This window comes from Anomalospiza imberbis, chromosome 10, assembly GCF_031753505.1.
Source record: "Anomalospiza imberbis isolate Cuckoo-Finch-1a 21T00152 chromosome 10, ASM3175350v1, whole genome shotgun sequence".
In the NCBI taxonomy this organism is placed as follows: domain Eukaryota; kingdom Metazoa; phylum Chordata; class Aves; order Passeriformes; family Viduidae; genus Anomalospiza; species Anomalospiza imberbis.
In genome coordinates, this window is record NC_089690.1 from 10,124,627 (window position 1) to 10,148,024 (window position 23,398).

General features: G+C 51.9%; 2 protein-coding genes across 3 annotated transcripts in view; one reads left to right on the top strand and one right to left on the bottom strand.

The window, feature by feature from the left end:
* LOC137479915 (uncharacterized) overlaps positions 1 to 23,398 on the top strand; it is a 255,481-nt gene that overhangs the window by 146,672 nt on the left and 85,411 nt on the right. The window lies entirely within an intron of this gene.
* On the bottom strand, positions 191 to 23,161 carry MASP1 (MBL associated serine protease 1). 2 transcript variants are annotated; one of them, XM_068200613.1, is made up of 11 exons: positions 22,720 to 23,161; positions 20,540 to 20,765; positions 13,678 to 13,855; positions 13,287 to 13,418; positions 12,615 to 12,811; positions 12,201 to 12,348; positions 11,586 to 11,704; positions 10,673 to 10,751; positions 6,221 to 6,358; positions 5,154 to 5,228; positions 191 to 2,737 (listed from the first exon to the last, which is right to left on the bottom strand). In XM_068200613.1, the coding sequence occupies exons 1-11, from the start codon at positions 23,031 to 23,033 to the stop codon at positions 1,842 to 1,844; spliced, it is 2,502 nt and encodes an 833-aa protein (XP_068056714.1). In that variant the 5' UTR covers positions 23,034 to 23,161; the 3' UTR covers positions 191 to 1,841. The 2 variants fall into 2 exon arrangements, with proteins under 2 accessions (XP_068056714.1, XP_068056715.1); XM_068200614.1 differs by lacking the exons at positions 191 to 2,737; positions 5,154 to 5,228; positions 6,221 to 6,358 and adding an exon at positions 8,510 to 9,056 and having other exon boundaries at positions 22,720 to 22,981.

Consider the following 23,398-nt stretch of genomic DNA (forward strand, 5'->3'; position numbering starts at 1 on the left):
TTTTTGTGATTTGTATTCAGGGGCTGCTCAGGGTCTGTCTCAGCCCAAGAAGCTGCATAGGCCAAGGCTAAGCAGCCGTCAGAGTGAGGGATGGTGTGAAGATTCTCCTGGGAGTGCAGGCTTGCATGGCAGACATCAGCAACCAGCCTTAACCATGTTCCTCCTGGAATAAAAGCCACAGGGCACAAGCTCAGTACATACAAAAGTTTTATTTTGTTCTCATGAGGAAGACTATGAGAACCATCCTTACCTGACATCAGGTATTTTACAGAATGTAATATATATAAAAAAAGAAATACATATATATTTAAAAATACCTTGCAGTTACAGGACATAGCCAAGAGTACAGTTCCTAGTGTATCTGCAAGTTCAACCTTCCTTAGGCCTTCTGCTCCTCTACAAGTCCTACAGATGGCTTTTTGGATGATAGCAAAATGTCAGAGTGGCTCATCCACTGTTGGCTTCTTCTGTTCATGAAAAAACCAAAGGAGGAGGAGGAGGAGGAGAAAGAGAGGCCTGAAGGAGGCTACAGGCACGCAGAGAGCACAGCAGGCAGTTTTTGCATGTTGCTTACAGCTATGCTGGCAAATGAAGGAGAAGGTCCTATTGAAGGAAGGACAGCTCACCTGACCTTGTTCCTTATTGGGACTTGTCTACATGGGCCATGGAGGGAAGCTGGGGAGATACGAATATTTCTGGTGTTAGGTGGGTTTGAATCAGTCTAGAAGGACTTGGACACCTGCAATAGGCCACAAGAGCCAAGAACAAACACTGAACACCACTGGTAACCTGTAAATCAGCTAAATCAGTGGTCTCAAAAGCAGTGAAAAGGGACTAGGTTCTTGCAAGAATGAATAAACTGTCATGCAGGACTAACCAGGCCCCTGAGAAAGAGATGAAAGCCAAGAAAGGGTGTTTTATATGAAATGATTCTGCTGAAAATAAGTATTGCTTAGATACAGCCGATGTGAAGCTATCTTGTAATGGAAAATTTTCCTTGGGAGGTCTGCTGTGGCTGGAAACCACAGAGCTAATCTCAGGGTGGGACTGGAGAGGGCTTCAGGTGATAGAAGATTGGAGAAATTTTTGTGGCTGGAGGTCAGGGTGATGCTGAGTTCAAACTCTGCTCTGTGTCCTTGTGTTCTCTGTGGGTCACTCATCCCACATGGTGGGATACAGATATCCTGTCTTGGCAGCCATGGCTGAAGTTTAGGGCTAAATGTGGATGCATCCTCACATCTTTGGGGCCAGGTGGATATCACCTGAGATGCTACCAGGAAGGGATGTTTATTTGCATATAAAAATAAAGGCAAACTCCCAGGACTCTCTCACTACTCCTTGCACAGAAAAGGGCTTCACCAAGGTGGGGAACCTGTGAGGTGCAGGCCTGCCCACATGGGTTACCTGCGCTCTCCTAAGCTCTGAAGCTCTGTAGTTGCATCTTCTGATGGAGAGATCTGGCCATAGAGTCCTGGGGGTGGGGATAATTCCCTGTACACAGCAGAAAGCTTTGGTGTCAGGGAAATGCTGCCTCAATTGCTGCGCCTTTTTCCTGGCTTGGAGGGAAGTTCCCTGGAGTGTGGGTGAGGTTTGCAGATGGGCAGCACATGCAGAGGACACCAGCTGAGATCTTGTCCTTCACCCCCTCCTTCCAGCTCCCTAGCAAGCATTTCCTAAGAATGCGAGCGAAGGGATGCGGGACCAAGCGAAACAAATGACCTGGCAAGGGCTTGGCATGCGTGGAGTATCGTGGCTATTGCTTGCGAAAGACCGGAGTCTGGAGCACATTAAACAATAACAAGAAGAAAGGGAGCCGCGGTGGCAGCAGGCTGCTTAGTCACTCATCTCTCCAGCTCTGAGTCCAGAAATGTCCATCTCTCTGAGGAGCCCGTTTTCTGCTCCACCCAGTCCACGTAGTTTGAGACCTTGGTGTACACACCATACACCTGCTTGCTGCCGCACTCCTCTGGGCCACCCCATGAGACCAGCCCTTGGGCCACCCACCTCCGCGTTCCTGGGTCCTGGATGACGAAGGCTCCCCCGCTGTCTCCCAAACAAGTGTCCTTCCCCCCCTCGTAGTAGCCGGCGCAGAACATGTTCTCGGTCACGCTGTAGTTGCCTGAGCGCGACTCGTAGCTGGTCTTGCACTCGGCGTGCAGCACCACGGGCAGTTTGACGTACTGCAGGATGTCAGACAGGGTCCTCATGCCTGAGCTGATGATCTCATCCACCGTGATGTTGGGGTTGGAGATCCCCCAGCCAGCCACCAGCCCCAGTGTGTTGGGGTGAGGCCCCTCCAGCTCGTGATCAAACTGGGGCAGGCAGACAGGCATGACATACTTCCCCATGGTCACCTTCTCCTTCAGCTTGACCAGTGCGATGTCATGGTTGTAGTTCTGGATGTCAAACTCCTCATGGAGGATGATCCTCTCCACTGTCCTGTTGACAGCTTCCATCTTGTTCCTCACATCATGAAGGGCCAGATAGACGGTGACGTGCTCCTTGGAGACGGGTATGACGGTCTTGTCCCGCCGCTGGGACCGGAGCACGTGGGCAGCCGTCAGCACCCAGGACTCTGAGAGCAGGGCCCCACTGCCGAACCATTTGTCATTGGGCACCCGGGACATGTCCTCCACCACAATCAGGGCCTGCCAGGGGAAGAAGCCGGGCTCCGCGTTCCGCCCGCCTATGATGCGCTTGATGATGCCAGGCAGAGGACGAGCTGGCCGGCCACACACTGGGGACAGAAGGGACAGGACAGTTACTTCCAGCTTATTTATCTAGGGAACCAATGAAAAGGGCCATGTGGCTGGTTATCTTCAAACTAAACTCTTTTGTCCTTTTTGGTTTTGTTTTTCTTTCCATTTTCAGTGTTTGGAGTGATTTGGCTAGATGCACACCACTTCATAAGCAGAAAGGCCAAATGAGTAATCTTACAGACTCATTGTGACCTGTGAGCTCACCCAGCCCTTCCCAGACCTTTAAGGCACTTGCCTGGCTCCTGCTCAGTGTGCCAAGAGACACAGGGGAATGATGGTGGGAGGACTGGAGCTTGACATCAACCCAGTCTCACCCCTCACTCTGAGACCTGTCATGAGGTTTGTGTTCTCACAGCCATGGCATTTGCCCTCCTGGAGCTGCTGTGGCTGGAGAAGGCTTGGCCATGGGATGTTGCCTAGCACCATGGGCTTTACTCCTGCGTCTCATCAGCCACAATTCTGGCAGCCAAACCAGAAGCTCTCTGCTCAGCTCTTCAACAGACCCAGCATTAATGCCTGAAGAGCCCTGACATGGTGCCTGCTTTGCTTCCAGGAGCTTTATTGAGGCACAGTGTTAGGAAGATGAGGGAATCAGGATGCTGAAGGTGGCTCTGAGCGGTTGGACAGGCTGGGGAGGGATAATCCTGTCCCTAGGGAATCTAAGCCTTGGGATATGGCTTTTGGTGGGGCTGATTCCTGCCTGTGGCAGCACTGTGGAGCAGGACTCTCAGGCAGCTTGGGAATGCTACTGTCACTGGGAGGTTGTGGGAGCCTGTTTGGGCTTGTCCTACCTCTGAAAAAGTCCCGAATCACAGCAACTCAGGTGCTGGTCTCATCCCTCTCAGTCTGCAAAAAAAAAACCCAGATTCTCCATGGAAAGTGCTGGGACTCTGCCTCAATGTCACCTGTGCTGTGAGGGGAGGATGTAAAGCCTCACAAACAGAGGCTCTGACCCTTTGGGGTGGTGGGGTCAGGGTGAGAATCAGTCTTGGAACCTGGGCAGGAGCACTGGAAGCTGCTAGTGTGGATTCGTTGAGGCTGGGGTCTGTCTCTAGGAAAAATGTAACTCTGTCAGGGAGGGAGCACAGTAAATGTGTCTCTGCATGTGCTTCACACCCCTGTCTTTCCCAGTGCTGAAAAGAATAAAAAACATGCTCAGGAAAAGAATTCCTGAGTCCCAGCCCAGCTGCTCTGCTGCACCGAAGCCGATGGCTGTCCCAGGGAGATGCTTTTAGAGGAAGTGCATCCAGCCAAATATTTATTCTATTAAATTACATATCAAAAATGCTGACCAGGCTGCAAATGCTCCCACTAATGGCAGAGGCAGGCATGGAGCAGAGGTTCCTGGAAGAGAGGTTCCTATTGATGGGGAGGTGCGTGAGACATAGGGGAAGATCAGAAGAGCAGCTGGCCAGCTGCTGCCTGCAGATGCCGATCTCAGGAGAGCATTACCCTCTCTCTGGGATTTTCCATTTTCCTGAAGTCTCTCTGACTCCTGTCACTAATCACAAGGCCTGGAAATGGCCCATGAAAGCAGCTATGGCCCCAAAGCTGTCCCCGTATGCTCCCAGCTCAAATTAGTTCAGGCTGAAACATCAAGCAGAGATGCAGAGAGCAGCTGCCACAACAAGAGCAGCCACAGCCCTGGTCTTGGAGTTTTGTGGGATGCAGGGAATCTTAGGAGCTCTTCCTCTAGCCTTGCAATGTCTCAGCATGGCTGGAGAGCAGATACCCTCCATGGGGTTGGGCCAGTGTCTGAACCCCAGGGTGGCTGCAGCTGCAGCTGCTGCATGGCAGCCGGATCCCTGCACCTCTCTGGAAAGCCATCCCTGCATATCCCACTACAATCCACACCCAAGCTGCCTCCAGGCACCTGATGTGCCAGCCAGCCTGGCCCCATGCTTGGCTATGGCCGGAAACTCCCAGAGACTTTTGTTTAATCCCAAGCAGGTGCCTGGCCTGGAAACTTGTTGGCTGCAAACATTTCTGCCACTGCTCAAAGACTTGGGACTTTTCCTTCCCTGTAAAGCAGTTTGTTTTTTTCTGGAAGGCTTGAAGAGGTGATAATTGCTACTGGATGTATACACACTGCCAACAGGAGCTGACAGCCAGGTAATCCTCTGCTCTTGGCTAAAACCATCTCCAGGCATGCTGGGGGCTGAGCATGGCCAGTGGGCTGCTGGTTTTCTTGTGTGCCACCACAACCTGACCATCTGGGCCTGCTGGGATAGCCGGAAGCCTCTCTCCCCACCACCCTCCCGGCCACGCATTGTGGTACTTGGGTATGTATAGCTGGCACTGTCACCGGGAGCAGGGCTCCTGCACGGCAGCATCCCCTCCCTGCGTGTCCCTGCTCCGCACCCCTGCTGTGGTGAAGCCACCCCAGCGCAGTACCTGGCCGGCAGGATGGCAGCTTGGTCCCCAGCTCCTCACTCCTCCACTGCCCCAGTGCATCGCACGTGTAGGTGGCTGCAAGAGAGCAAAGTGTTAGCTGGGCTCTGATCCTGGCATGAGGGATTGTCCTTTCCAGTGAGGAGACCTTGCCCAGCTGTCAGGGCCCTTTGAACCCTTTTTCAGAGCAGGAAGTGACCTCCCTTTTAATGCCCTTCGTGCTCCATTCCCGGGGTCATGGTAGTCCTGCCCCCATGCAGGGACATGTCTCCATCCTCCGTTTCATTGCCTTGAGCTGTCTGGAGGGCTGTGCTATAGCCTCAGCCTCTGCTGGCAGCTGCCTCCATATAAAAATGCTGCCAATGCCCATTCTGCTAATTCATATGTGATGCTGGGACCATGTGCAGGGAGATAAAAGCAGGAAGACAAGAATGTGAGGAATTCTTTTGGCTTTGGTTGCTGAGGGAGGAGAAGGGAGAAGGGCTGGGCTGTGTATGCACCCTTTCTACTGTACAGAACTGGGTCTGAAGGGTACAGAGAACTGTGGTGCTTGATAAACCACCTTGTGGTTTTTCTGTGGTTGTGGACCAAGGGGGATGGCAGGAAAAACTCTGATATGATCCCACTGCTATCTGTTCAGCTTTGTCTGTGGTGAACATTTGGGTGCTGGGATGAGAAGCCTTCCAGAGCCCTTCCAGAGGCTGCTGGACCTGGTGCTCTCTCCAACAGCAGCAACTTTCACAGAGACACAGAAAATTTTGTAGTCTGCAGGGAGCAGATGGCAGGGTAAGAAGGCAGAATGCAAAACAAACACCCACACTGCTCTGCCTAGGCTGTGAAACACTCAGGCAAAGCAGCTGGCAGGGCCAACTCCATCCTACCTCATTGTGCAGCAGGATTTGTCCCATCTGACAGTCACAGGACAGACACAGGGTTTGGTATGTGTAGGCTACCTCCACAGCCTGCTGTTTGCAGAACACCCTGGAGCTGCCATCCCAGGCTCCCCTACTTGCATCCCATGTGCCCACCCTCACTGTGCCGTGGGGACGTGGCCTGGCCCCACTGCTCACCGGTGCTGTTGGGGGCCATGTGGTAGTAGGGGTGCTGGCAGTGGTACTGGATGGCTGCTTGGTAGGTGGTCAGGTTGTTCCTGGTGGAGAAGGTGACAAAGCCATGCTCCAGCTCCGGCGGTGTTTTGCAGTCAGCAACTGAAAGCCAACACAGAAGCGGGGGTTGAACCCTGTGCTGTATCTTGGGGTGTTCAGCCAGCCAGCAGGCAGGTAGTGCTGGGCTTTGGCATGGAATGGTGGTCTTGTTGGGCAGACCAAGGGCCTCTATGATGCTGTGTCCATTTTCTCTATGTCACTGCAGGAGGCTCTGTCTTGGCAGGGCAGCCTGGCTCTGTGAAACCCTCCCATGGCCACCCTACACAGACAGAGCACATGAGTGGCACCATGGAACACCAGCAGCGTGTCCCACCCACAGGCTCTGTGACCAACACCACTCTCTGGTGGAGACCTCAGGCCTGGGAGCCCCTCCATGAGGGATGAAGATCTCTCTGCTGCACCAGTGAGAGGGGAAGAAGCCTGTCCTGGCAGGCGAGGCCTGTTGTGAGATGGTCCCAGAGTGCATCTTTGCACTGAAGAAGTGTGCAGGGAGAGGCAGGCAGTGACTCACCAGCTTGTGCATCAGGGGTGCTCCTCTATGCACAGGGCTTTGCTGAGAGCACAGCCCTGTCCTTCCTGCTCTGGTCTTGCTCACCAAACAGTGCTGTGAGCATTTACAGATCAGGTGGAACAACCCTGGCTGTCCTATGACAGCAGGAGATACGGACATTGAGAGTGTGGCTTGGCTGCTCTGCAGGCAGGGGTGGGGGCAGCACATGTGGGTGAGACCAAGCCTGCCCCATCCCCCAAGACATCAGCAGGGCTGGCTCTGCTTTACCAGTCCCTGGTGTTGACGCAGGGTGTGATGGAGGGAGAATTTTGGGGTGCCATTGCCCTTCCCATGGCCTGTCCACGGTTCCTTTTCTCCCCATGATCCCTCAGAGTGCTCTGTCCAGCCTCTCCCCACGACTTGTCCCCAGTATTAGTTTATGCCAAACACTCCAGGGAGGACCCCAGGCAGTGGGACGGCTCATCTACCAAATCCAGGAGTCACCTCCTTGGAGCTGAGCCTCCCTACCACGTGGGCAGTTCACAGCACTTTCAGGTGATGCTGTGCAGCCTTCCCCTGCCCCATCCTGGGTGACCTGCCCTGGGTGACCTGCCAACCAGGGTCTGATCCTGCCAAGAAATGCAGTTCTGTGGAGCTGGGTTCTGCTATGTTTAGGATGAGGGGTTGAGTAGGGAAGCAGTGACTTTGCAATAAGCAGGTCCTGTGGATCACGGATGATGTGAGGTCTGTTGGTTCCCATGTGCTCCAGGATGTGAAGGGAACAAGGACAGCAGTCCTAACTGATCCAGGCTAACAAAGACAGAATTACCTAGACACAGTAGCTGGAACCAGGGATATGTACCACTGCTCAGGACTGCCTAATTCCTTGGGTGAAAAAAGCCTGATTTATGGCAAAATACTGCAGCTCACCATTTACCAGGGTCCCCTCCACTGCCTGTAGAGACAGCAGGTGATGGTATGAGTGTGTAGGTGCAGGCAGGCTAGGTGCAGACTCTGGGTACCTGTTTCCTTGAAGGAAAGAGGGAATGAATGTCAGGGTACCATCCTGACCATCTCTACTCTGGGACTGTGTATGGCTGCAGGGCAGCATTCACTGGCCCACACAGCCCATCTCATCTCTGTGTGTCCCTCAGACCTGGGCAGGCCTGATCCCTGGAGAATGGGCTCTTGCAGAGAGGTGTTGCTGCACCAGTGTCCCAGGTCCTGCTGAAAGGGTGAGGGGAGGGCATTCATTCTATGAGCCTTTCTAGAGTTCTCCCTCAGGAAAGGGACCATTTAGCATCTGTGTCTTTGGAGGACCAGAAGTGGACTGATGTCCCCACGCACACCTCCTCCTCCTCCTCCTCCTCCTCCTCCTCTCGCAGCCTCTGGTCCACATCCCAGCATCCTCCTAGTGGAGCCTCCAATGCCCCAGGGAGTATAGGGTGTGTGTCCATGGTTCCTGGGGATGTGAATGGGGCCAGATACCAGGCTCTGACCTCCTTCAGCTGCAGTCAGCCTGAGGCCAGTCTGCCCTCACCTCTGCCAGGCCAGCTGTGGGGAGCAAAGGGGAAGCGGAGAACATCCATCTCCGTGTCTTGGTGCCAGGGCTCGGTGCCTGCAGGAAAGGGCTGGGGATGCCAACCCATCCTCCAGGCCTCCTTGGCCGGAGGGTCTGAAAGGCACCAGGACTCTTGGAGAGAGGAGAGGAAGGAGTGTTTCTTATTTGTGACGCTGGGCCAGTGAGGAAGGACAGTGGGAGACTGAATCCAACCCACCAACCAACCAACCAACCAACCGGGCAGCTGTGCCACAGTCCTTGCACGGCTGCCTTGGAGGGGGAGCCAGGGTGGCCCAGGAGTCCGAGGGGAGAGGGAGGGATGCAGAAATGCTGGGAGCTGGCAGCAGCCCATGATGCCCAGGCAGCAGTGCTGGGGCTAGTGGGCCCCCTTCGCCTGGGGCAGTGTGTCAGTGGGAAAGGGGGCTCGACGCCAATTTCCTTCACCCTTCTCGAGACGGAGTTAAGAAAGCACCAGGCGTGGGGGTTAAGAGCGCCATGCCGGTTAGACAAGCCACAGAGACGGATTTGGCAGCCAGGCCAGCGAAAGGGAACCTGCGCTGGGTACTGGACAGATCAGAGGGGCATCGAGACAGGCTGCCCGTCGGGGCGGCACGGCCGGCGCCAGCCTCACGCGGCCACTTGCTCCGAGCCGGCTCTTCCCTCTGTCTGGTTGTCGGCTCTATCTGCAGCTGCACCGAAAGCAGAAGGAAAGGAGGAGAGCAGAGAGAGAAAGCCCAATTAGTAGATGAGCAGAGAGAGACATGCAGGAAACCCAGCCCCCAAACCACCAGAAATCGTTAATGAGCTCCCAGTGAGCTGTGCCAGGGTGCCATGGATGCCAGCGGAGCCACTGCCCTGCTGGGGACCCCCTCACTCTGCTTAGCCAGGGCAACCTGGGGGTGGTGGCTGGGAGAAGCTGTCACAGGTTTCTGTGTAGCCTCTCTAGGCTATGGAGCTGGATTTTATCCACTTTGCTGAGAAGTTTTCTATTTTCTGCATTGTTTGTGCCCTGCCTCGCACAGCCATCCCAGGGAGGTAGGAATCTTTGTAGTCTGGAAGCCTTAATTGCCCATTTAGGGGCTTCTTGGCTTTCCAAAGAAGTCTTAGAAATTTAGTGTCATGAATCATATTACACAAGAAGGGATTACTTCCAGCCCAGCTGCAATAATGCAGGTAATAATTTAAATTTTCCAAAAAAATTATTAATTTTTGGTGTTAAAAATATTTACCTGGATTTTTTCTAATTTTTAGACAATGCAAATTTTTCTCTGATCACTGTTCAAGCAGGATAAAATCAATGGGAATCTGTGGTAGTGAGAGTGTAGGAGTGGGAAGTTCCTCAGTAGGGCAGAGGCATCACTGACCCCACAGCTTTTAAGGAGCCCTTTCAGTTATTAATCTATTTAGCAAGTCTGAGAACCTCCCAGTTTCCATTTGGCTTGAGAAAACATGAATTAGAACTCTAGAAATACTCTTTCTTCCAAGGTAAGATGCACAATTATTAAAAGAAAAAGAGTCTGCCCAGATGAAAAGAACCTGGATCCCAACATCCCTAGAAAGCATCTGCCCCTGCCTCTCCTGGAAGGACCTGGGACAATCTCTGACCATGTTTGCTGCTTTTCTCCTCTCTGGGCCAGCCTTGCAGCACTGAGCAGCAGTGAGAGCCTCCCTGAGCTCTGAGAGGTTTGGGGAAAAGGGAAAAGGTGTGATCAGGTACATCTCCCACACCTGAGCTGAGAGAAGAGCTGGGCTAGATGAAAGAAGAGATGATTCAAATTATCACCTGTCCTTTCAAATGGCATTTCTTTTCTTCTCTCATTTTCTCCCATTTTAAGGTTTGTAAATATTTGGATATTTTTCTCTCCCCTCTCAATTACCTGAGCAGTGCTCAGTTTAGGCTAGTACCTGGGACCTCTTTAATGCCCTGCATTTTAATAGCCTTCATTTGGAAAGAAATTTGGAGCAGGAACTAGATTATCCCACATTGTCCCAGGCTTACCTGACAGAGCCAGTTCTCAAGAGCCAGGCTTGCTCTTTCTTTGACAAGGAGACAGCAGAGTGGCTCACAAATCAAGTTATATGAGTAGTCTAAATAAAAGCACCAATCTCCTGCTTGTGGCATTTGGCCTGAGCCCTGTTACGTTATCCAAGAACAAGCCAAAAGAGCTTTGCAGGGTTACGTAGCCTCTCTGGCTGGGTTTGTGTCTCTGAGTAAGGAACTCCACTCTGGCAGGGCAGCTCCCGTTAGCATGAAATGATTTTAGCAGGAGAAGGACACTGGCAGGGTAGGGAAGGGTGTCCTTACTTTTGCAGATAGGGATCTTGTTACTCCATGTGCCATCCTTCAGACACTCGATCTGGAAGGAGTCACTTTCCACATTATCCTGTGCAGAAGGTACCAACAAAAAAAACCTATCAATGTTCAAGAAAAGAAATAAATAAATTCCTCTCAATAAAAGGGAATTTCTTGGTGATTTATTCAGGTTATAGCTAGCGTCCCCTGGAAGAGGACTCTTTTAGTTAAAAATTGCAATAAAATCGTAATGAAAAACTTGAGGAGTTTTCTTGCTGCCAGCAACTCAGTGGCACGCTGAAAGCCAAAGAACTGGAGTCACTTATTCCTGTTGTAAATGATGAGATGGGTAAGGAAGCAGCTCTGCATGAAGGATAGGACTGGGAGGAGATCAGAGAAATACCCAAGTCCACGTTGGAAGTCAAAGTGGGCTACTGGCTTGGAGGGAAGACAGCCACCCCATTAGTCAGCCATGCTCTGTGGTTCTCAGCTGTTTCCCAGAGAGAGACTGCCGAAGTCCTGCCCCCCTTGACTCACTAAAGCTGTCCCCAAGTCCCTGAGGACCTTCCAGTCAGTGGAGGCTGGCCTCTGCAGGGCTGCTGAGACAGTGCCCACTGAAGTGGGGGGCAGGCAGAGCCCTGGCAGCTGCCTCAGAGTTTTTGCTGATTTTTTCTCTGGCAGGGGTGCCAGGCCTGACATTCTATGAGGTTGCTGGCTCCAGAGGGATGCTGAGAGGGTGGCTCAGGGAAGTGCTATCTCCTCTTTCCCTCTGCATCTTTGGAAAGGAAAGGTGTTTTCCTTGCCTCTGGGAAGGGGATGAGGATGATGTGTGATTGTGTTCACTCTCCCAGAGATGCAATGGCTTTGAGAGGAAGTATCCTCTTCTTCCTACCCATATTCTCAGCTCCATGTTGTCAATCCATACCTTCAGCACTTTGTATCCAGTGTTGCAGCTGATGACAACCTGGTCTTTGAAGGTGTACTTGGCTTGAGAAGGCTCAATTTTCCCATTGATTGGTGGTTGCACCAGTGGGCATGGGTTTCCTTTGAACAGAAAGCAAATGAGGCTAAACAGAGGAATAAATGGAGCAGATGTAAAGTCACAGCTCTTCTACCCAGCCCATGTAGCAGAATTTGAGCATCTCTGCCCTGCTTTTACCCTTAGTCTACACTGGCATGGCTCAGCCAGGCTCTTTTAGAAGGCATGGAGGCTCCATGACTTTCCTTCAGTCTGTAATTCTCTGTCTTTGAACATTACAAATCTGGGAGCTAATAACAGTAGCTTGTGCAATTATCCTGCCCAAAACTGCTCTGCTCTGCAATATGGTCTTGTTTCAGAGCCCAGTTGTTGTAGGAAAAGAAAGAATCCTTTGGAGGGAGAGCTTTGTGTTAGTTTTTGCCTCTCCTATTGTGATTTTTGGAACAGATCCATTCTGGAGACAGGATCATGGACTACCAAATTCGTGGTGTCTACCTGCAGGCTTTATAAAGCCCTTCCCATTCTCAAGCCCAGCAAACAGAGGAAAGCAGCAGGACTTACCAATTGCTGTGTATGACAACTTCCAGCCCCTGTTCTCTCCGGAGTTGTCACTGTGGAAGCGGATCTGCACGCTGTTGGTTTGGGTTTCAATGCGTCCTGGGGACTTTTCTCCACAAAAAGGTCCAAACTCCTTTTGGCCTGCTTTGATCTGCCGAGGCAAAGATGAGTGAGTGGTTTGAGTGGGCTCTTTGATCCCTGCGGCCAACGCATGGGGCTGGAGTGGGGCTTAAGCACCATGTATTGAGGAGATGTGAACAGAAACAGGGCTACTGTTGGCTAGAAGGTTCACAAGAAGATGTGGTAAGAGACGTGGGGTCAGCAGAGCACAAGGCTCCTGCTGATTCTGTCATCCCTGTTTAGTCTGGAGACACAAAAGCCGAATACAAGAGGAGGAGTGTGCAGGGCCCAGCTCACCTTGATGTGGTCATATGGACAGGTCACCTCGGGGTGGTCTTCCACATCAAAGCTGTCCTCAAAATTCAGGGTGATGAAGAAACCCTCCTCCAGCTCGATCCGGTACAGGCAGTCCGAGCTCTTGGGGTAGGGGCTGGGGAAGTCAGCGCTGGTGATCACCCCGCTCCTCTGGGTGTACAGGTTGTCACTGCACTCCACTGAAACACAGTCATGGCTCCATCAGGTCCCTGACAGTCATGTCCCAGCCCTGACCATACTCAGGAATCCTCCCAGTGGAGTGGGGTCTGTTGGGGGGATCCATGGATTCCAAATATAGGTACATGGATCCCAAATATGTGTCCATGCAAGGAGAATCTCACACAGCCAACTTCCAAACATGCCCATGGCACAGAAGCCCTGGGCTGAGAGCTAGTCCCAGCTAATCTACATGATGCAGATTCAGAGCAGGGACGAAAGCTCTTCTTTTTTCTGACATGAGGAGATTTATAGAGCTTAGCTGAGGAGTACAGCCCCTGGCAGAAGGAGTCCCAGACTACTGGTTTGTAGGGGAAGAAGCACCTCATCCCTCCTAGCAGCAAAAAAAGGGATGTTTTGCTGGTGCTTGGAAGGTGTGATGCCTACTCAGGGACCCTCTGTGTGCCCATCCCTGTGTCTGGGCTGTGCCTGTGGTACCTTTGCAGGTTCTGTTGTCCGAATGGAGGATGTAGCCAAACCTGCAGGAGCAGTAGTACCCGCCTATGTAGTTGTGGCAGTAGTGGTCACAAGCCAGCTCCTCATCACTCTTCTCCTGGCACTCATCCACATCTAGAATGGAGTTAACAAGGAAGGGAGGTCACCCTGAAGCTCTCCACACGTCACTCTATAGGGACATTTGCCACAACACTGAGAAATCTGTTATCCCATGTGGTGGGTCACATGAGAACCCCGCGAGTCCCAGATGGCCCAAGGGCTGCATACGAGTTCTTCTCTTGTCAGGGAACCCAAGGCTAACCTGAGATGTGGTCCCTGCAAATCTGGTTCCCTATCCTAGCATGCTGGCCCTTCAGGCTCAAATGCTGCTTACCCACAGCGGTGTAATGGGCATCAAAGCCAGTGAAGCGTTCCTCGTTGGAGAAGTCAGACCTGAAGGTCAGCCCCATGTAGGGCCCTGGGGACAGGATCACTTGCTGTCCTGGAGCCTGCTCTGTGTCCGTTGTCTCCCTGCCACAGAAGGTTGCCAGCTCCTGGTCCTCAGTTTCAATCTGTTAGCAGAAAGAAGGGGTGAGCCTGGAGAGCCTGCTGTGTGTTCCCTGGGGAGGTCAGGCTGGGATTGGAATCATCCTCTCTATCCAGAAGCTCACACCTCTGCCTGTGCTTGCCCAGCCTGTCCCCTGCCAGGACTCACCAGTGTCTCCATGGGGCACAAGGACTCAGGTCTGCCTGTTCTGCCTGGAGGAGCCTGTGAGGCAGATGCCAAGAGCAGGTGGCATCCAGGGTGTAGGGAGGAGCTGGGGGGTATAAGGGGAGGATACAGGGTGGGAGCACATTTGGGAGGTGGGATGAAATCAGGGGGTGGCAGTGCAAAAGAAGGGATGCAAAAATCAGCCCTGGGCTGTGTCATTCCCACTCAGAGCTGGTGGTACCTGAGATGCTTCCCTCATCTCTTCCTATGGCTCAAACTCTGATCCATCTGTGTGAGGGGCCTAGAGGAGTCCCTGCCTATTGGTTTTGCATCAGCTCAAAGCAGCAGTTGTAATTTCTGTCCCTTGGACTGCCTTGGACAAGCTCGGTCCTGTCCCTCCCACCCAGGCTCTCTGTCTGGCTCCAGAGCTGTGGTTCCAGGCACTGCTGGGACTCTGACCATGCACCCAAAGGGCTGAGGAAGGGGAGCAATGAGCCAGGGTGCCCTGTTGTCGTATCAGCACATAGTCTCTATGTGCATCCCTTTAAAACACAGCCTTAGCTGTGCCTTAAAGCACTGTAATCCCTGCAGAAAACATTTCAGTTTTCCCTGGAAACCCTCTCCTTTCCTTTTTCCTTGCCATTTTCTCCAGTATTGATCCACCTCCTTCTCCTACACATCCCATCCCAAACCCCATCCCATCTCAACCACGATCTCTCCCAGGCAGTTCCCAGCACCCTGCCTGCTTTCCCCAGGGGATTTGAATATGAATAAGCCTCGGCAGAGGAATGTGATGAACACCACCAGGCAGCCTCCACTGCTTGAGCCAAGCCACCGCTATTGAGGCTGTGATGAAGTCCACAGCCCCCCAGCACATGCCTGGGGAAAACAGTCATCTGCTCAGGGGCCCATGGGGTCCTGGAGGTGTTGGAATGCTGTCCCTGGCCTGCTTGGCCTCATCAAGAAGAGACTCTTCTCTGACTCTGTCCCTGTCACCTAGAGACCCTCAGGATGTGCCTGCTGGGGAGGGTCTGGGGCTGAAAGGGAAATTTCCCAGAGCTGAACAAACAGGCGGAAACTCGTTCACGCCAGGGAAAGCCAACATGGAAATGGCAACTCAGCATGCCTTGACATTGCCTCCAGATATTTTCCATCCTCTCATACAAGCTGGAGCTGGCCAGAAAAGAGAGACACTTTCCGATGATAAATTTTGGGAATTTCGAGAAAAAACACGCACCCTGCTTTGGGGACAAAAACCCAATTGAATTTTTTTTTTTTTGTAACAGCATTCTGGGGCAAAAAAAGAAAACAAGTAATTTGGGCTCCATCTGGTTTCAATCCCTTTGAAATATACTGTGGTGCTTTAGAATTGCTTTTAAATCTGAAAGATTGTTTTGAAATGAAATAGTGTTTCAGACTGAAAAACAGGAGTGCCATCACCAGAAGTGAAGGCAAAATGCATTTCAGCCCTGATGTGCAGACAAGGCTGTGCCAGCACGCGTGAAACAGCCTCTTCCACAGAAAATGCTTTTTCTTAAGGAAATCTGTGGGAAGGAGGAATTTCCAGCCAGCTGCTCTGTGTGGGGCTGGTGGCTGTCACCTCTGCCAGGACTCAAGAGCCACCCTGTGGGCTCCCATTCCGTGCCTTCAACCCCAGAGTGCAGGACGTGCAGCGCAGCACCCATGAAGTGCTGGAAAATCTTCCCAGTGCCCTGTGTCTCGGCTTGAGGATGCTCCAGCCATGAGGCCAGCCCCAACACTGCCCCCAGCATCCCTGGATACAGCCCTGGAGTGGCAGGATGGGCCCCGGGAGAGCTGTGCTCTCCTCACTGGAGGTATCCACAGCCCCTTATCTGAGACGGGTCCCATGCCCCGAGCCACAGGGAGCAGAGGCAGCCCTTCAGCAGTAAGCTAAACAGAGAGGTCATCATCCCTGGTTAATATTTGCTGCTTCTGCTGGGGACTGTATACTTTTTTGTAGATCATTTACATCCAGCTAGCAGGCTGGTAATTAAATCCTGGTTGTTTGTTTGGAGTTTCTCCCTCTCGGGTCACGATGTCGACGTTTTCACTAGAGAAGATGTGTCCCTGAGGGAAATATCAATTGCCACAGAGAAATTCCCTATAAAAATACGCTGAAAGAATCTTCCTTTGAAACATAAAATATAGCGACACCCTTGTGCCTTAAATTTACCCTTGCCAATGCCTCCTGCTGTCTTCCCTGTTTCTTCTCGCATCCTCAGTCCCTCATTAAGACTTCTGCCCTTCTGGATGGAGGCAGATTGGTGTCCCTCTCTGGCTGTGGCTCTATCCTTCTGCATTTTGGCTGGTGCTGTGGCTAATGGGTGTCACAAGCTGTGGGGCCTCTCTCTTCCCCACATTGATTCCCCCCTTCGGTGAAGAAGCTAGGATGCCCTGGCTGGCAGGAAAAAAAAATGCTGTCCCAGGGCAGGGGCTGTTGGGGATGCCTGGGAGCACTGATGCTCTGGAGGTGCCTCCTGCAGCCAGGGGGTTAATGAAATCCCAGAAACACTGAGGGGAATTTGGCCCAGCAGTTTGGTGTCTGCTGCTGGAGAGGAGCAGGCAGTCGGCAATACGGAAACACCGCCGCCACCAGCCCCCCCTCTCCAGCCCTCCAGGAATGCACTAATTGGACTGATGAAGGCCAAACATACCACTTGTAATATATATAAATGGCTCATTAGGCAGAGAAATCGCAGTGCTGGGCTGAAGACACTGGGAACATGACATGGGGAGGAGATGCTCAGAGCCAGGGCAGGGCATGAAGCGGCCCCCGCTGAGCGGCCCCGCCGAGTGTGGCAAGAAGGCAACACCCAGAGCAACGGGGCTTTTTTTCCAGAATGCTGCTGCTACTGACTGCTGGGAATGAAGCAGGGACCTGCCCCTGAAAAAGCCTCCATCTAAGTTTCCTGGAGATCTTCCGAAGATACATCAAGGGTTCTTCCATATGCAAACAGGAAACTGCCCTGAATTTCCAAGGGAACATAGGTGGCAGCCCCTATGGGTGACAAAGGAGGATAGCTGGTTTCCTGTGCTGTGGATTTGGCTTGGTTCCAGAGACTGTCCCCTCCTGCATGGCAGCTGCACCCATGTGCCCTATTTCTGGGCAAGGTTTGTTCCCTGGAGGGTCTGGGGGTGAAAAGAGACTCAAGCAAGATGCTGGGGTCCTGCAAGAGCTGATCACTTGCGCCCATGCCTAGTCTTCCTCCTCCCCCTGCACTGTCCCCAGTGGCACAGGGGAATGGCCGCTGCAGAGAGGCGTCTGGTGGCACTTTCCTATCAGGATAGGAAAGACAAGCAGCAAAGCCCTGGGCTCTCCGCACTCCCAGCTGCCTCCTGGGGCTCAAAGTGCTCCTTTTGGGATCCCACACTCCCAAGGAATGAATGACCCTCTGCCTGGGGCTGGCTGACAAGACCAAAAGAGGATGCTCTCCTCCTGAACCCCCAGTTCATGCCAAACCTTGATTCGTGTTTTTTCTCATTTGAATAGAGGAAGGTGTACATGGGTCCTGTGCACTCTTCCTGCAGCCCCAGTCTGGGCATGCACTGCCCTGAATGAAAAACCAAGCCTGTTCCCTGGTCCTGCATGTGCCCCACCAGTGCCCCATCAATCATTGACGGGTGTTCCCCCATCTTCATTCCAATCAAGGAGCTGGCTGCCAAGCTCTTGGGGGCTGATTTCATTCCAGGGCTTGACTGAGCAATGTGCAAAACCTCACAGACAGGTCCCCAGGCTCAGATCTGTATAATAAGCTTAGGGATTTACTCATGATGGTCCCTTGGAAGCCAGGATCTCGTTGCCCATCTCCCTGTCACTGTGCTCCTCAGTGACACTGCTCAAGTCATTTAACCTGATTTTCTAGTCAGGGCTGTGGCTTTTTGGGTGCCCTGGGCCAGTGCTACATGCTTGCAAACCATGGTGAAACTCTCTGCAAATGAGGAACCCGCAAACTGGTTCCCTATGGATGGTGATGAGCTGGGCAGAGCCTTATAAGTAGCACAGCAAAGGGAAGGAGCAGGAAGAGGGCAGCCCAGGGTGGGTGGCTGCTCCATCCCTGTCCACATGCACCTGGCAGGTGGCTGACAGCAGCCACCCAAAACCTGAGGAGAGGCTGTATCCAGTGTGCTGAGGCCCAGAGTTTGGCTCTCCAGCATGTGACTGGAGTTTTCTACCTGCATGGGGGGCTTCTCCAGGTGGGTATTTTAGGGATGGCTGTTCCTCCCATTCCTCCTGGCTCACTTCCTTACTGAAGTGCAAGTCCCCCTCTCTGCCATCCCCATTTGCACAAACGAGCCTCCCATGCTGTGAGCATTTCTTTAGGAGCCATGTTCTTTTTATATATACACACAGGCACGCGTGCATGTGCATATATATAAATAAACAGCTATTGTTTTAATTAGCCATTGTTTCAGAGCTCTGGAAACTGTTCCCTTCTGCAGACCACCCCGAAGGCAGAGGTCTTTGTGGGTTTACAGCTCAGATCATCCTGAGCTTGCCACTTGGGAGGAGCTTCTAAACTGCTTAAGAGCTTGGGTGTGTGGGCAGCCAGGGAGTGAGGGAAGCAAAGGCCAGGGCACAGGGGCATTTTGCCTGTCCTGAACTGAGTCCCTGCCTGCTCAGCCCCTTTTTAACCTGCTTCTTATGGCAGTCAAGATGATGAAGACCCTGAACAAACAAGAAGGTGTTTCTTCACACACACAGAGGCACATAATCATATATTTAACCTGCCCGACTCTCTGGCATGTGCTGCTGCAGAGATTAAAGTTAACCATGAGCTCAGAAAGCAATGGTACAAGTTCATAGATGAGGAATCCATTGAGCACCATGGAACACAGAGCTCTGCTTGTGTTTCTCAGCTTCCTCACTGTTACCAGCAGAATATTACAGAGAAGAACCTGTATGTGCTAGGTCTATAGTTATATTCTATAACCATGCATGTGGCTTCTGTCAAAGAGGGGGCTGATTGGTGCTGTTTTTATAGCTTGCATTGGTGGAGACAGAGCTGGACACACAAACACAAGGAGGAAAACAGACATGGAGTCATTCACTGCTCTCCTTAATGTTTTCTAAGCCAGTGGTTTAGTAGCATCAAGACTGCAGCCTTACCCAGCAGAGTAACCTCTGTATCTCCTGTAATCCATCCATTTTCATCACTTTCCAAATGTAATTCTGTGGTGGAGGCTCCACAAGCTGAGTTACAGCCCCGAGCAAATTTATACAGCTGAGATCTAAATCCCTATGAAAAATACCTCCTTCTTATGGAAATCCAGCGGCAGGGAGAGCTGTAGTGCCAAGTTGGCTCCATGGCCAAATAACAGGGAGCCTTATGAAAAAGGAAAAAAGAGCAGGGGGTGAAGGGCAGGAGGAGGGGTAAAGCTTGGAATGGGGAAAGTTTCCAAGAAATCTGTTCCTTGAGCTTACTAGGGTTTTAAAGCAATATATCTCTATATATGTCCCTGGGCCCTTGTATTTGGAGAAGATCCAGGAGAAGCAGAAAGAGCTAATCAAACCTCAATGAGAGCTGTTAGTAGCTGAGTAAGTGCCAGCACAATGGGGAAATTAAAGCAGGGAGCAACAGATCCTAGAGGAAAAAACACACAAATGTTTGCTTTGTTTTCTTATGGCAAGAATAAAACAATAATTTCAATTATCTGGCAACTAGCACCAGGGCCAAGTTCTGTGGTTCCAGACCTGGGAGCAAGCTCCACCTGCCTCTGTGTGAAGGAGCAGGGTGGAGCTTGTCCTGGGTGATGATGTAAGGTATGTTCAGCCAGGCAACCTAGAAAGCACCCGCTTGCTACTGCTGATCAGCCAGAAGCACCACATGAACATTTTCAAAGATATGGAGAGCCACCCTTGTCCTGGATGTGCAGGAGAGCTCGGCTTGGAGAAACCTGTGGTGTAAAGGCAAGGTTGCTCTGGGGCACTACATTGTGTGGCCACCACAGTTTTGGGTGGGTTACCGTAACTCAGCAGAGAAGCAGGCTGAAATATTTGGAGGTTTTGGCCATGACAGTTCCCTGGAAACCTCCATAGCAGATTCAAGCTCACGTCTAACCTTTCCCTTTTGCTTCCGGGTGTCCCAAGAGCCTGCAAGGCGTGGCCAAGGATCCAGGCTGGCTGCAAGGGGCACCCACAGCCATAGCCTGACAAAGTGTGCCCAGCTCAGGGGTTCTCCTTGCTGGCATCAGAGTGGCAAAACTGGTGTTTAACCACAGGTGTTTTATCAGCCCATAGGTGTGAAAATCCCATTGGGTGCAGTAAGAATTAGGTGCCCAAATACTTTCAGAAATTTGTTTGTCTCTGGGTAAGCTCTGACTGTGGTGTCCCAGTCACTGTTGGTCCAGTGGATGCTGCCAGCTTACCTGTGTTCTCCCTGTGGTCCACTGGACTGATAACTCCTGAGCCCAATAAAATGGAGAAAACCGTCTTGTTCCCAGCTTTCCCAGCACTACCCTTTCTCAACTGGCCAAGCAGCTCTGCTGTCTATCCCACCATCTGCCCTGAGATGTCACAGCTCACCTTCACATAGTCGTATTCACAGAGGTAGGATGACTCCAAGTCAAAATGCATGAAGTACAGCTTGATTTTAAATCCATCAGGCACAGAGATGTTCCACGTCATTTCCGAGTCACTGGGATAGGAGTCAGGGAAGTTGGGAGACTGGATCTCCCCAAACATGTCTGTCAGCTCCACGGCATCTGCCACGTAGAGCAGCAAGGCACAGAAGGGCCAGGCCAGGGGGTACCTGGAACACATATGTGAGGAGGTGAAATGAAACTCTGGCAGTGACAATACCTGTGGAAGGCTCATCTCTTTTCCCAAGTGGATCGTGCAAGAGGAGATGCAGCACCATGGAACCACGAGCAACCCCTGGGAGGTGGAGGTGGGATCTGCATGTGGCTCCCATGAGGGGAAAGCCCCTTTGAAAGATGGGTACCACAGGTGCCACAAGTGATGCAAAGGCACCTCCACAGCTCCCAGCCAGCCTGAGGTGCCATCAGGAACTTGGTGTTTCCCATGCTTCTGGGAGCAGCAGCCATTGGCAACACATCCGTTAACTAATGGAGCTCTGGTGGGCAAATCTTCATTTAATGGAAGAATAAACATAAGCATGCTTAATAAAATAATGATGCTTTCTAAATCGATTTAGTGAAAGCATCATGGCAATAACTGCTAAATATCATTATTGTTATTATCACCATTACTGCTGAGCCTCATCCTGCCAAATTGGGATCATTAGCTCTCAGTAAACAGTGCACATCTTTGCAGTTGGGCAAAGATGGAACCAGGCCTCAGCTCTGCAACCCTGTATGTTACTCCTCTCCTCTCCCTCTCCTCTCCCTCTCCTCTCCCTCTCCTCTCCCTCTCCTCTCCTCTCCTCTCCTCTCCTCTCCTCTCCTCTCCTCTCCTCTCCTCTCCTCTCCTCTCCTCTCCTCTCCTCTCCTCTCCTCTCCTCTCCTCCCTTTTCTCTTTTCTTCTCAATGCAGAGGCTGAGATTCATAAAGATGTTTTGTCATCAAGCCCCTCTTTTAAAAAATCTCAGTCTGAAGCGTTTGTCCCAACTTACTAACTTATTTATCCCAGAGGAGGGCAGAGAGAACAGGTAAATCTGTGGTGGTCCAGCTGACTTCACACCAGCCTCGAGCTTCATTTGACATGAAAGGGAGCATGAACTGAGTATTCCTCTGCACAAGGAGAGAACACTACCCATGCTGGAGGTGTGAACACAAAAGCTTGTGCTATTGCATAGGACCCAGAAAGAGGAGGAGACCTCAGGCTCTTTACACATAGTGGAGCATACAAAGGAAAAGAAACATGCAGGAAATAAGAGCCATTAGAGATTAAAATTTCTAAAATAGGCACTAAGGCCTGGCAAAGGCTTGTAGGTGTGTACAACAGACATTGGAACTACTCACATGTACACCTGGTTTCAAAATCAGGGCTTGATTTAGGTATGCTGGTGAGGAAATTGAAGCTGCATTAGTGGATTATTTTTAACCTGTCTGTGTTCTTTCAAAATCAGGGCAGTAAATTTCTGGGGTTCATTTGTGTAATGCCATCACTTTTCTCAGCTCTTTGTTACAAAGTAAATGGGAGCTGAGAAATTCAGATTGATTTTTCTTTCAAGCGGAGTGAGGTTGAACATGCCTTTTTCTGACAGATGTTCTGAAACCACAAAAATGTGTGAAGAGAAAAACTGTTACTCCTCTGGTCAGAGTACATGCATGGGGCTGGATGCTGAGCTGGTGTAAATGGGCATCACCTCCTCCTATTCAACAGGCTCTTTTCTTGTGCAGCTCTGCTTTCTCCGAAGCAGGGGAGGCAAAACACCATCAAACTTCTTCCTCGTGACAGGAAAGTCCTAACCTCATGTGAAAGTGATAAATGACCGTGGTGCGCACAGAAAGCTGAAGCCCGCGCAGCAGGTCCCACCTGGCTCGTCCCTCTGCCCCTCGGCCGTGGCACAGCGGTGCCCGTGCCAGGATGTGCCTTTGGCTTTGCCGGGATGCCGGCGTGCAAGCTGGGCTGCGGCACGAAGCCGGGGCGTGAGCACCGCCTTGTTCTCTCAGGGACAGGGGAACTGGAGCCGCGGTCATCATCCAGAAACCTTCCTCAGCAGGACGGCCCCCCCTGCCCGGCCGTGCCCTGAGACCGCCGAGTGCGGGAGCCCGGGCTCAGCCCGTGGCGGAGGTACTCACCTCATTTTGCTGCTGGGAGACTTTCCCGGCGGATTTGGTGCGGAGGATCGAAGGCTCGCTTGCGGGGGACGGCTTTGCTTCTTTCCCAACGCTCCGCTGTCCGCCTTATCTCTGGCCGGAGATTTGCGAGCTTGTGTGCGCCTATGTGTGTGTGCGTCTGGAGCTGTCTGGCATTTTCCATGCAGGTCACGCCTTCCCGTGCCTGCAGCCGTTCCCCACATCCAGGCAGGCAGGCAGACCTGCCCGCATCCGAGCCCTCCTCCCCGCCCGCCTCTCCCTCTTCTCCGCCGCGGGGCTGCCCTGCGCTCCAGCATTCAGCGGAGTTTTTGTCTTCCCTAATCTCCAGAGTTTTGTGTATGTGTGTGTGCCCATGCACATTGTATTTTCTCTCTCTCTTTTTTTCTCCCCCCTCACAGCCTGCTTTGCCAGATGGCTAAAATTTGCCTCTCAATAGGGTCTGAGGCTCCAGCAAAAACAGAAGGCAAGAATGTGCGAAAAAAAAAAAAAAACAAAAAAAAACCCAAAAAAACTGTGCGGGGATAAATAGCTTTAGTGGTGGTGCTGCCGCTGGGATCGGCGCTCGGGAATTGCTTTCAGCATCTCTGCTTAGTGCCGAGCAGCGTTTGGGATGGGGATCTGGCTTCCAAGAAACTTTGGAGCTGTGACAGTATGAATAAAA